A 14,242-nucleotide genomic window follows, 5' to 3' on the forward strand; every position below is an offset into this window, starting at 1 on the left:
AGTCACCCTCATGCATGACTGTGCTAGAGACAGGTGACATACAATCCTAATGATTTTCCTGGATCTTCCAAAGACATTCTTATTATATCCTTCTAGCCAGCTGTTGTGGAAATTGAGAGTATTGCATTGTGGTTGTTCCATTTTCACATCTGTAGTTGATCCCAGAAAATTATGGTTCTCTGCCAGTTTATGTTGCAGGGGCTTGAAGATTTATTTTTTCTTCTGTTTTATATGAAATATGTTTTTCTTTATGAAGACATTGTTAACTTCACCTGTCCAAAAAAGTTGTCTCTTCTAAAAAAAAAAAAAGTACAGTCAATTTAAACAAAAATAACACTAAAAGCCAATATAACAAAACAAAACACCAAAACAAAACCTTGAAGACAAGGAGATATAATTAAAAGATCTAGAAGAGTAAACACTATTTTGCCTGGGGATAGAAAAAGGATAGGAGGAGGAAACGTGCCACATAAACTGATCTAATTGTAGCTCGGTGGATATCAAGGCACAGCTCCAATTTTCATACTTATTTTTCTCTAATGCCAGTCTTGGAGAGCAGAATAAAGAGAACAGAACACAGGGGGCCTCATGGGCTATTATTTGTATCCCCTTATAATACCTGTGCCTATTGTAATAGTCATTTGGGTGAATTGCATACAGATATGAAATGGATGGATTGCATTCTGCCACAGGTTGCTATTTGTCTTTCATTCATGTCCTTATGCTGGATGCCATTCCCTCCCCTCCCCATCAGGAAATAAGCAACCAACTTCAGGATTTTTGCATTAGAAATGTTCTTGTAGATGTCCTGAAATGTTTCACAACAAATGTTTATTTGTTCCAGGTGCGATATGGCTCACTAAAATACAAAATGAAGAGAAGGCCACAAGTGTGCTTCTAAATCTACACAATTCAGCTAAAAGCAAACATCTGCACTAATAGTTTTCTGCAGGCCTACTGTGTTCTGGTCCTGTGTGCAGGGCTTTTCCCATTCTCCGAAGAGAAACAGTTCACATTTATGTGGATTCCTATTCTCAACCTAGAGCTTTATTTCAGTCACGCAAGAGAAAGGAAAAGACCCCCAGATGCATATTGTGCTTCAAGTTCATAGATACCAAAAATGCAATTACATTTTTTCTTTTAAGAGAGGAACATATTTAGTTACATTTTTATTAAAAGAAACTTAGTAGCACTTTAGCTTTCTGTGCTAAATTTCATGACAGATTCTTAATTTGTGGCTTCCATAGATGAGTGCTTTAAACGTTGGCTGATGTCTGGCACTTAATAAAAATGGCACATCGATAGAATTTCCGTACTGTATTATTGGAAAGCTTGTTGTTGAATGCACTGTATTTTTAAATTCCTGCAGTTGTCAAAGTCAGGTACATGAAAAATGAGTGAAGGACACAGGGCATATTTTGGAACTAATCCTCTGAATGGCTTGGATCCAAAGAGCTGTTTAAGGTCATGGAAGAGGGTTGTGCCACCCTGTGGAATCAGCCATTTTCATTCCATTTTGAAGTTCTTCTCAGTGTCATGTTCAGTGTGAAGACTCTCTTGGGTTTCATTTGTTTCTGTGAGGCTTCCGTATTGTTTACTGTAATGGTTTGAGTTAGCCTGTGCCTTTGGCATAGCTGATGATGAAAATCATAGTTGTCTGTTTCTGTACAGTCAGTGATTTATAGTCTTGCCCTGACTTCTCTCTCTCTCTCTCATGGGACGTTGGAAGTTGCTCTGTGCCAAGCCAGACAGTTATTATATCTAGTCAAATAAGTTCTACATCACCAGGCAGCTGCTATCCAGATTTTCATGCAGGAAGTCTTACAGCATTCCTTGCAGATGCCAAGAATTAAAGCTGGGAACTTCTGTATGCAAAACATGTGCTCTACTAATTAATATTATCTTTTTTTATCAACTACTAATTATGAGTGTACTGAAACAGATTAAAGAATGCTGCTAGGTGTCCTTTGAGTTAGAATTCAGTTTCTGTCTGTTATATGTAAAAAGGAATAGGAATATGTTGAATAGAAAAAAAAATCAGATTCTGCAGTCAGATATGTTTTATCATGTATTAGACACAAATTAATATGAAAACACACACTAAACAGTGCTTTTTTAAAAAAAATCAGACTTTGAATTTCTTAGGCTGTTTTAAAAAATGTGTGTGTGTGTGTGTTTTACTTTGTTTGGGTGACTATTTTTCATCTACAACAAATCTGAAGGGTTTATATTTGGGTTGTGCTTAGATGTGTAAGTGATAGGAGAAAACCAGAGTACTCCAATTGTTTGACTAGTAGGTAGGCCTTAAAGCCCTACTCTGTACAGCTGATGTTGACTGCATACTCAGTCCTTAGAGCAACATTTGGAATTCTTTTAAATCCATACATGCATTTTAGGGTATGGTTCTGAAACGGTAGTTTGGAAAACATTGCTTTTTTGCTAGTTTCTTGAAAGATGGCTTGCCTTTGCTGGTCCAGTATGTCTTCCTTTCTCTTAGGATAACATGCTTTAGTATTGCATCTGGGTGTAAGAATCATGTCAAATGCTTATTAAATAATATTTAACAACTAATGAAATGAGATTGACATTTTAAGGTTTATCATAGCTATAAATCCTAGCAACTTTTTAAAAGGAACACTTGAAAAAAAAATGACTGCTTTATCACTTGAAACTAGTCTTTAAGCAAAGGCAAATAGATCCCAAAGGAAGATAAGTTGCTTGTGGCTTAAGAAGAAATTTGCAGAAAACATAGGCAAAATATATAATGTTCTCTGGAGAAGAGCTAACAATTCAGTGTGGAATCCTGGAGGTCTGTCCAATATAAGAAAGTAAATTACTGTTTCTGTATTGTGGGCATCAGAAATAGGTTTTATCACAGAAAAAGAGCCTGCTTTTACATTTCATTGTATTTATTAGTGTAGTTATGTTTGGTATAGGAAGAATGGAATGTGATTAAAAAGTATACAATAAACCCAGTATGTCCTAGCATTATCTTTCCCAAGTCTTCCCTAACTCTAAAGCTTTTATTGGTAAACTTTACATCAGTTAAAAAAATATGTTCAGCATATTGACAACCTTCACTTGTGGAAAAAAAGTTCTGTCTTTGTTTCGTTTTATGTTTCATTTTAGAGCATTTGTCACTTGTTATATAGAAAAGCTCATTGTACTGAGTCAGACAAACAATCATCCAGACTTGCATCTTCTACCAGATCAAACCAGATAATTTCAACAATTATTGAGTAAGGCAGCATTTCAGACTTTTTTAAAAAAAATAGATCTTGTCAAATAGATTTGAACTGGCAGTGAAAGAGGTAGGCTTCTTGGCTACTTTTAAGTTCTTCCTTTCTATAGTATTGTATAAGATATACATAGGTACATAGTAGATTTTTTCAGCTTCAGGGGGTAAACAGTGCTTCCTTTCCAGAAGCCACAGAGGCATGGCTGGTGATATTGCCAGGGTTGACAGGACTGTATTTTTTTAGCATTTTGCATTTCCTTATATAGTGTTAAAGGCTGAAATTTTGCTGTTTAACCCCATCCAATTTTTTAAAAATCCTATTTTTGTGGGTGTGAGAGTTTTTAAATTGTGCAGTAGTTTCTTTAGATTTCAGTCAGGTTTAAGGTACTTATTTACTCCTTAAAGGCCTCCCCCTGGGTATTGCAAATGGAGTACAGAGAGTGCCACATATGGTCTGCAGATTGCCCACCTGTCATACATCTGGTGTTGCCAGAGTAGTACTTGTGTTTTGGACTCTAGCTCCTAGAGGTTCTAGCCTGTATGGCCAATATTCAGGGATTCTGAGAGTTGCAACCCCAAACATCTTGAATTCACTTAGGATTCACCCCCCCCCCAAGCAATGTATAAAGTTTAAACATTTTTAATATGTGTGCATTTTATGGAAAACTCTTGCTAGGCAAATTCCCACACCATAGACATTGAGGCATCTAGAGACTCAGGACTGTTCCCATGAAACTACAAGAGGTACAATACTCAGAGTAGGTATCTTTCATTGAGCTAAATGTCATTTTGTCACCACCAATCCAACCACCTTTTTTAGCTTCTTGGATTATATAATGGCAAGATAAATGCTAAAAAAATATTGTAATGGTTATACCATACTGATTTACATGTTTTAACCAAGATATAGGGCTTCCATTAGGTCAATATATTAGCAAGTAGTATGCAAAAGAAATATGCAAAGGGAACAATGGACTGCTTCTATTTAGCAATTTTTAACAAATGCAGTTTTCAACATTTGGACTCATAATGTTAAAGTCTGTAAAGCTTTAACTTTTCTGTCTGTAATAATTAACTATAAACTTGTTGATGTATTTGTAGTACTGAGAAGTGTCTTTCTAGAATTTTGTACTGATACAATATCTTCTTAATTGCTATTTGCAAAGATGCAATGGCTTATATTTTAAAAAATGTTACTTAATAAAATGAATATTTTCAGCAGGTTTGTCTTGTCTCATCTCATTGAAATGCAATGCAAACTAACAGTGGTAAATAAAAACTATTGCAGATGAATCCATTTAAATCAGATTAATTGTGCTAACTTTGGTATCTTTTGTGTCTGAGTAGTCCAACCTTCTCCCAGTTTGGTGTATACCAGGTAGATTAGACTACAAATTAAGTAATACCCAGTTTGGAAAACCATTTTTGTCAATATTCTGAGTATGATTTAGTTTTTTCTGTCAGTATTTGAGAAGCACTCATAAATCCAAGTAAGTCCCTTTGAAAACCTTCACCTGGAATGGAAATGCAAACATCTCAATAAAATGTATGTAGAGCAACTGAAGTTGGTGGTACCTTTCCAAATACCACTTGTTTGTTTAATCACAACAAGAACAATGACAAATTGGCATCTTGAAAGGCTGGAGTGTAAATCCCGCGTGCTTACCTGGGAGCAACTTTGAATGCAAAGGAACAGCTAAAGAAAAGTACATATAATTGTGTTGCAATTGCAGTATTTGCTTTTGTAAATCACTTTTTAAGGTACCACAAACCTCATTATTTCAGCCCCTTTTGCCATCAGGTGCTTTGTCCCATTTTCTTTTGTAACATTACTCTTGGTTTTGCCTTTAATACTCTATTAGAAAGAAAGCTTACAAGGTTCGTCTCCGGGCGGTTGCTTGAAGGTGAGAGAAGACTTTATTTTCCCAGAGCCAGATACACAAACTGATCAGCTGTCAGGGCCACTGCACACAGGGTTTCCCCAGGAGTTCCTTTTATAGGGAAGACCATATTGTTCCTTGAAGGGTGCAAAGGAATGCAGGCCCTCTAGGAATTCTTAGAAAAGGTAATTAGCCAGGATTCCAAGAGAGAGGCTGTCCAGTGAAATTGACTAGATCTTTAGAAGGGAGCATACTAAGGTCAGGCACCCTACCAAGCTGGAGTTTCCTGTGTTTGGCTTATCTGGTATTGTCTAATTGGAATGTAGATCCCTTTCGGGAAGAAATCTTTTTATGATTTGATTATGGCTTCAAGGAATGTTGGCCCTTCCTGCTAGGTCTTTAATTACTTAATTTTGGGCTGGGGTGGAGGACTCTTGATTCTCCCTGGTATGTTTTTAATCTTTTTAGGTGAGCCCATACTTATTATAATTTAGTCATATGCCTTGACTGTTGTTAAGATAAACAATGGTAGGGTGAGACAAATGGGCAGCTTTGACTTCCTGCTGACATGGAGGGAAGAATTTGATTTCCTTCTCACAACCCCTTTCCTGTACTGTTTATAGTAGAATTTTGCAATAAGTTGTAACGGATAAACTGGTTTCTACCAAGCCAATTCCATTCAGGTCTTATGTATAATGATACTCTATACTGCATTTGTATCTCATCCTTACTCCAAGGAACTCAAGCTAGTATTGATGGGGATTATGAATTTTAGTTCTCAGAACAATTTGGAAGTAAATTGAGTTGAAAGCAACCAAATGTACTAGCATAACTCTTTAGGATGAGAAGGAATAATAATCACCTTAATGTTTATTGCCTCTTGGTTTCAATTAGCTGAAATCAATTAAATTCTCAGCTTTGCTCTCTGCTTGTAATGAGTTGCTTATTAAAGTTACAAAGGTAATTCTACAGAAAAGCACATTTTAAATGTACAGTCTTAATGGTCTGATAGCAAATAATTTCTTGTGTGTTACCTTACAGATATGTCCAACTTTTTCAGAAGGCTTGGTCACTGATAATAACTGAGATTAAAAAAAACCTGGGCGAATCTCCAGTCAACTTTCTGTTGCTGGGGAATTCTGGGAATTGAAGTCCACACATCTTAAAGTTCCCAAGGTTGAAAAACACTGCTGTACAGTATTACATAACTCTGAAACTACCTTGACTAGAATGGAGGCTTCTGGTCAAGAAAGAAGAAATCTAAAGTCTCCTTTGTCTTGCTAAATTACTTAAAACATAACGCATAACCTCAAGAAGCTGGATTACAATCCCTGTAATTCTTCAGTCCTTTACTGTGCTGGCTAGGAATGATGGGAAATAGAGTTCAACTTTTGGAATGTCACATATGCCTCTCCAGTCATAATTCAGGACACTTACATATATTTATAGTGGAAATGGATCACTAATAGATACACACAACAGTAGTCATTACACTTTCCTGTCTATGGAGATTTGATTTCCAAGATAATATCTATATAAAGCTAGCTATGCATCTTCCAATGTGCTGTTTTAGAGATTATGTCTTCAATGGTTATAAAGCAATACCAAACTGGTAGAGGAAGCTAAAAGGATATGACTTCATTCTTATAAAAATAATACTTTGGCTAATTTTTCTACTGATGTTCACATCCAGTATCTGTCTTTCCAAGTTCTTTTTCCCTAAACATCAGCACAGCTGATAGTTTTGGGTAGGGTTTCTTGATTAGAAACATTTGTGTGAATGAGATACTTAGGACCTTTTAGCTCCCCCCCCCCTTTGGAATGTGAAACGTGCAACTTTGACGAAGAATAAATGTTCTTCCCACCCCTGCAATTCTCCATGTGCAGCATTTTTAAGATTCTCCATGTATCTGCCAATTATGACTATAATTTTTCTTTCTGTTGATATTTGTTCTGCCTTACTGTAAGTAGAAAAAGTTGTAAAAGTGTTCATAAGCCAAAATTCATTAATGCCAGTTCACATACCAATGAATGGCACATTTATTCAAGGGTGGGTATGAACTGCTCTTTTTTTAAATGACAGTTTGGTTATTTAAGATGTCTAAAAAAACATTATTTTGTTTAAACTACCTGAAAGAAGTTACTCAAATTCTTCATGCTAATAGTCAGAAGTTGAAGCACACAAAAGGAATGGTGAAATGTGTGCATCTTCTGGAAAGATGGCAAAATGCTCCCCACAAGCAGTTTTGAACAATTTGTACATGCTGGATGTAGCTTTCTTTGGGGAAAAAAGTTACACAGTGAGGTGTTTGGATTCTAGCAAGCATTGATTGTCAAGGTTTAAAGTTCATTCTAGCTTTCCTGAATACTTGTAAACAGTGTTGTGCTGGTAAATGTTTAACAGCTGGCTCTCCAAAGAATAATCCAGTGCCTTCAGACCTCACTGACGCTACTGGCTACCAAAGAGCTGATTGATGCTCCAGCCTTAGTGGCTTTGCTCTCAACTAGCCTGCAAAATCCCAGAAAATTTCACAATTTGCTGTCACGAGCTGGTATGAGCTGGCTCCCGCAGACACTACTTGGGCAGATAAAAGAGAGTGCACATTTAGTTAATGGCTGGTTGCTCTCCTGCTTGCTTGGGGAACAGAAAATGATGGGAGTTTGGTTTTATTCCTAATCTGAATTACTATTTTGCACGCAAGTATCTTTATAATACTTATTTGTGAAGAGAGGCAGAGGCAAACAATATCTCTTTCTGGTTTCTCTTCCACTCAAGCTCTCCACAGTAAATACACTGTGTGAGAATCTGGTATCTAACAAACAACCAATTTGAAGAAAACTGGTTAAATGTTAAGTGCCCCAAGAAGTTATATTTAGTACAAAATGCTTATCCCTAGTCCATCAGGTTGTTTCCTCAGCCTGCCACATGATATTTCAGGTTTTGAAGCAACATGTTTCTAGTAAGCATGACTTTTCACCCTTATACAGAAGATAGAGTCCTGGGATCCATTTGTAATTTATTTCCACAAGTACAGGATGAGTGGGTATATACTGACAGTGTAAGCTACGGTAGTAACTGCAGCCCCTAACATACTTTTCCCCAAACTCTCACCTCTTCCTAGCTAATGGAGGAAAAACTTCTACCAGATTCTTAGTAATTGAAAGGCCATTATTTTCAATACCTCCCCTCCTTATCTCCATCTTCTCTCAGATGGAAGTTAGGAGTTCTGAGTATTCCAAATATATTCTAGTCATTCTCCTGGGAATGGGTTGAGATATTCTCAGAAAATGGCCCATTGAAGACTTCTGAATTGCTGTCACTGGGAAAATATCCTACTTGCAAAGTTGAAGAGAAACCACAGAGCTATGTCTGTTTAGTACAATAAAGACTACGATTATACTGCTTGCTAAGATCTCAGAAGTGCCTTTGCCATTGCCCCTCCCTAGGGCTGAGAGAGAATGACTTGGCCCAAGGTCATCCAGCTGGCTTTGTGCCTAAGGAGACTACAACTCATGGTCACCCAGTTTCTAGCCTGGTGCCTTAAGCACATCAAACTGGCTCTCTTGTGTTATAATTACATGGTGTTAATGTGAATTTAACCACATGTATGTGAAAGAACAGGCTGGATTCAGACCTGGGCACACCACAACAGATCTGCTTCATTCTACACCATCTTATTAAATATACAGCAGATGATAAACACTAGTTTACATCTTTCATAGATCTTAGTGCAGCATTTGACTCCATAAACAGAGACACCTTATGGAAAAAGCTGGCCAAGCTAAATATGGAACCCAGACTTCTATACCTGGTAAAGGCATTCTATACAAATACCTGCCTGAAAGTCTGTACCAGAGCCAATGGCTCTCTCACGCAGAGCATATCCACTTACAAAGGTGTTAGCAAGGATGCTTCTTGGCCCTGATGCTGTATTTTTAAATGACTGTAATTTAAAATACTAGCATACCAAAGAAGTCTGGGAGAACAAGGGTTATTGTAGGGCTGCCAGAACTAGGCTGCTAAGGTCTGGAAGACTTCTTCCTGCCATCCAGCGCTTGTCTAGATTTTTGTAGCCCAGATCTGGTAGCCTCAATGATAGTCACCACTACTGCTTTGTTCAGTACGAATACAGCATTAACCTTTGAAAATAAGTACTGGTTCAACTAGCTGGGTCAAAAAACTGATTGGCAGCAATGGTGTGTTCAGCACTTCCTCAACAGCAGCTGGGGATTCCCTGAGTGAAATTGCAACTGGGAATGGGGAAAAGATCCTCTACAAACGAAGAAAAGATGATGTGGGTGCTGAGTTTCCCCAGGCTTGATTTGGTAGGTCAAATCTATTCTTTCACATACAATTTCATTATATTTTTTTAAAGGTTGAGGCATGTACTGAGAATCCTTCATTCTCTTATTTCAGATTTATTTGACAACATTCCTTAAATCTGTGATTTATGTTGCTTTGTACCCAAGGAACCATCACAATTTACAAGATGCTGCATTTCTAGCACTGTAAGGTTCTCCTTGGTACAGGATGAGCACACGTGAGGTGCCTAGAAAATGCTTTGCGATGTCTAAGCATCTCTGATGTAACAATTAAATCACTGTTCAATGTGTATCTTGAGGGAATTGTTCAAAGAATAAGAAATCTTGTTAAATGGGGGTTAGTTTAAGAGCTTACATGTTTCATCTGTGAAGTGCTCCAAATTTTCATGTATTTACAGTATAGATAAAAATATTTTAAAAATAGGAAAAATTTGCTGAACTACTTTTTATCAATACCTAAGTATAGCCAGCTGCTTTACTGCTAGCTTAGTTGCTTGTCAAGCCTGCCAGATGATACTGAAAGATACTGTTTTCTGCCATATATGCCTTGAGACATAGGCTCTTAATTAAAAACAGATTCAGGGCTATCTGGCCATTCCTGACTTTTGGTAGCATAAGCCAGATATTTGTCAGTTAGTGATTTGCTTGCTTAGATAAGCCATTATACCCCCTACCTCACTTCACTCATTTCTGCTATATTAGATTGCCTCTAAGTCTGCATATATGGATTATCCATCTATGAACAAGTCAATTTATGGACTGACTTCCATATTTTTGAACATAGAAAGTGTTCCATGGGGCTGTCACATGATTGGCCCAAACCATATTCAGGGCATATTCTGGACATTGTTTTCTTGGCCAGTCAGGAAGGGGATCTAAATGTGGGAAACCTAATGGTCACCCAGGTGACATAGTCCTGGCAAAGTTTAGAGTGTTTGCAGCTTTTCTCCTCTGCAAGGGAAAGGGATTTATTAAAATGATCTACACCCGAGACTAATGGATTATTTTAGATTCCAGGGAGATCTGGGGGAATTTCCTGCTGATATGGCTGGTGCCCCGGTTGATCCCCTGGTTGCATTGTGGAATACAGAGTTGTCCCAGGCAGTTGACACCATCACTCCTAAATGCCCTCTCCTTACCCACAGATCCTGAGCAGGCCTTGGTATCATCTGAGCTGAGGGCTATGAAGCAAGTGAGGTGTTGGCTAAGATACAAGTGGAGAAAAACTTGTGCCAAATGCGATTGAACAAGCTTAGAGCCCATTATCAGGCCTACTTGGTGGTGGTTACTTATGAATGTTTGTCCTAAATAACAGCTTGTGATAAAGGCTGTATATAACAGCGTGATTCTGCCCACTTGGTTATATCAAAGTGAAATCTGGGGCAGTTAGGAAACAGAAGTTGAACACAGTGGGAATTTTTTTTATAATAACTTTATTACATTTTAAAAGAAGAACAGTAAAAACTAACAAGAACTAATATTAAGAAAAAGAATAAGAAAAAGAAAAGTTTAGAAAAAAGGGATAGAAAAGATCAAGAGTGCAAAAAAGAAGAGACGAAAGAAAAAAAGAATTGACTTCTGACCCTCCTTGCAACAGATATAAAAATATACATCAAACTCTTGCTCTAAATTTACAACATAACTACCATTATTTCTATTATCCCATATTATTTCTAATCATCAAATCCATACATTTCATTTTTTTCTGTCTCTGCAAAAAGTCCAAAAAAGGTTTCCAGTTAGCATTAAAATTACTTGTCTTATCTCGAATCAAAGCCATTAATTTTGCCATCTCAGCCAACTCCATCAGCGTTACCATTTATTCTTCCATTGTAGGTAGTTTCTTATCTTTCCATCTCTGTGCATATAAAAGTCTTGTTGCTGTTATCATATACAGTGGGGCAAAAAAGTATTTAGTCAGCCACCAATTGTGCAAGTTCTCCCACTTAAAAAGATGAGAGAGGCCTGTAATTTTCATCATAGGTATACCTCAACTATGAGAGACAAAATGGGGGAAAAAATCCAGAAAATCACATTGTCTGATTTTTAAAGAATTTATTTGCAAATCATGGTGGAAAATAAGTATTTGGTCACCTACAAACAAGCAAGATGTCTGGCTCTCACAGACCTGTAACTACTTCTTTAAGAGGCTCCTCTGTCCTCCACTAGTTACCTGTAGTAATGGCACCTGTTTGACCTTGTTATCAGTATAAAAGACACTTGTCCACAACCTCAAACAGTCACACTCCAAACTCCACTATGGCCAAGACTAAAGAGCTGTCGAAGGACACTAGAAACAAAATTGTAGACCTGCACCAGGCTGGGAAGACTGAATCTGCAATAGGCAAGCAGCTTGGTGTGAAGAAATCAACTGTGGGAGCAATAATTAGAAAATGGAAGACATACAAGACCACTGATAATCTCCCTTGATCTGGGGCTCCATGCAAGATCTCACCCTGTGGGGTCAAAATGATCACAAGAACGGTGAGCAAAAATCCCAGAACCACACGGGGGGACCTAGTGAATGACCTGCAGAGAGCTGGGACCAAAGTAACAAAGGCTACCATCAGTAACGTACTATGTCGCCAGGGACTCAAATCCTGCAGTGCCAGACGTGTCCCCCTGCTTAAGCCAGTACATGTCTGGGCCCATCTGAAGTTTGCTAGAGAGCATTTGGATGATCCAGAAGAGGATTGGGAGAATGTCATATGGTCAGATGAAACCAAAGTAGAACGTTTTGGTCTAAACTCAGCTCGTCGTGTTTGGAGGAGAGAGAATGCTGAGTTGCATCCAAAGAACACCATACCTACTGTGAAGCATGGGGGTGGAAACATGCTTTGGGGCTGTTTTTCTGCAAAGGGACCAGGACGACTGATCCGTGTAAAGGAAAGAATGAATGGGGCCATGTATCGTGAGATTTTGAGTGAACACCTCCTTCCATCAGCAAGGGCATTGAAGATGAAACGTGGCTAGGTCTTTCAGCATGACAATGATCCCAACACACCGCCCGGGCAACGAAGGAGTGGCTTCGTAAGAAGCATTTCAAGGTCCTGGAGTGGCCTAGCCCGTCTCCAGATCTCAACCCCATGGAAAACCTTTGGAGGGAGTTGAAAGTCCGTGTTGCCCAGTGACAGCCCCAAAACATCACTGCTCTAGAGGAGATCTGCATGGAGGAATGGGCCAAAATACCAGCAACAGTGTGTGAAAACCTTGTGAAGACTGACAGAAAACATTTGACCTCTGTCATTGCCAACAAAGGATATATAACAAAGTATTGAGATGAACTTTTGATATTGACCAAATACTTATTTTCCACCATGATTTGCAAATAAATTCTTTAAAAATCAGACAATGTGATTTTCTGGATTTCCCCCCCCCCATTTTGTCTCTCATAGTTGAGGTATACCTATGATAAAAATTACAGGTCTCTCTCATCTTTTTAAGTGGGAGAACTTGCACAATTGGTGGCTGACTAAATACTTTTTTGCCCCACTGTATAAGAACCATAAGTTTTTTCCAACTGTTTATCCATCAAGCCCAAAAGGAAAGTCTCTGGTTTTGATTGAATATTAATCTTTAAACTCTTCTATATGAAAATATGTATCTCAATCCAATTTTTTTTGCTTTTTTACAAGTCTACTAGAGATGATAAAATGTCCCTTCTTGTTGTTCACATTTCCAACATATATTCGAAGTACCTTTGAACATTTTAGATAATTGTTCTTGCAAACTCAGTTGGAATTTAAATCAAATGAAAACTATATTTTGTTCACTGACTGGCATAGCATTAGACAATCAATCCAATGATTTGTTTAGAACAAAATAGCCAAAACTACTGGGCTTGAATATGAGTTTGGTCAGATAACAAAATAAGACAATACAGGTAGTCCTCATTTAGTGACCACAGTTGGGACTGGCAACTCAGTTGTTAAGTGAAGTGGTTGCTAAGTGAAAACATGACTGTGCTTATGATCTTACTTCAGCTTTCCTTTGCTTTACAGACCTGCAAAGGTCATAAATGCAAGGATTGGTCATAAAGTTACTGTTTCATTACCATCGTAACTGCAAATAAATAAGGCAATCACTAAATGAAGACTACCTATATTGTATTTTGACTAATACTATAACTCTTAAGGCTAAACCTATTACTGATAGTATAACCCTATAATTCCCATTAAATCTATATTTCTGTCTATAAAGTGGTGGTTAGATCTAAGATAATAAAGCCAACAAGAAAGGCTTAAATCTAAAATTCTCATATTTAGAATCAATGGGAATTGGTTACTCAAAAACTGTGTGGTAGGAAAAGAGATCGATCACGAATGAAATGAGTAGTGAAAAATGGTCTGAATACAAAAATGAATAAAATTTTCAAAGAAAGGTGAGAATTTTAATAAAATATACGAAGCTGTGATGCACTGATACAGTGGAAGCAACGTTGGTTTGCAAAGTTTGCAGAAGCTTAGCAAATGTGATGGTGTCCATTAGATTTAGCTAAATTTCCTTTTATCTCCTGGTTTTACATTCCTTTCACCCTTCCTCCTCTTTCCATGTCATTTTCCCCAGAAGTTAATAGCACAATGGAACTGGGCCAATGGAAAACAACGCTATAAAACAGAGTTTCTCAAACTTGGCAACTTTTAAGATATGTGGACTTCAACTCCCAGAATCCCCACCCAGCTGCTATATAACATCCACATCTTTGGAGGCGTTGGATTAGGCTTCACCAGAGAATGTCTAGACCAGATTGCACATTCCACTAACACAGCTGCTTTGTTGTTTTGTTTGGTATTCATAAATA

The 14,242-nt window shown here is 37.7% G+C and overlaps 1 protein-coding gene across 2 annotated transcripts in view; it reads left to right on the forward strand.

Moving 5' to 3' along the window:
• Positions 1 to 4,455, forward strand: part of REEP3 (receptor accessory protein 3) — a 47,612-nt gene extending 43,157 nt beyond the window's left edge. For both annotated transcript variants that reach the window (XM_007426881.4, XM_025165850.2), the window contains exon 8: positions 845 to 4,455. In XM_007426881.4, coding sequence (XP_007426943.1) covers positions 845 to 901 — 57 coding nt within the window. In that variant the 3' untranslated portion in view covers positions 902 to 4,455. The remainder of the gene's footprint in view (positions 1 to 844) is intronic.
• The last annotated feature ends 9,787 nt before the right edge of the window (positions 4,456 to 14,242 follow it).

Source organism: Python bivittatus, unplaced genomic scaffold, assembly GCF_059951505.1.
Source record: "Python bivittatus isolate LINGU-HERP-01145 unplaced genomic scaffold, Pbiv_v1 ctg000400_np1212, whole genome shotgun sequence".
NCBI classification, from domain to species: Eukaryota; Metazoa; Chordata; class Lepidosauria; order Squamata; family Pythonidae; genus Python; species Python bivittatus.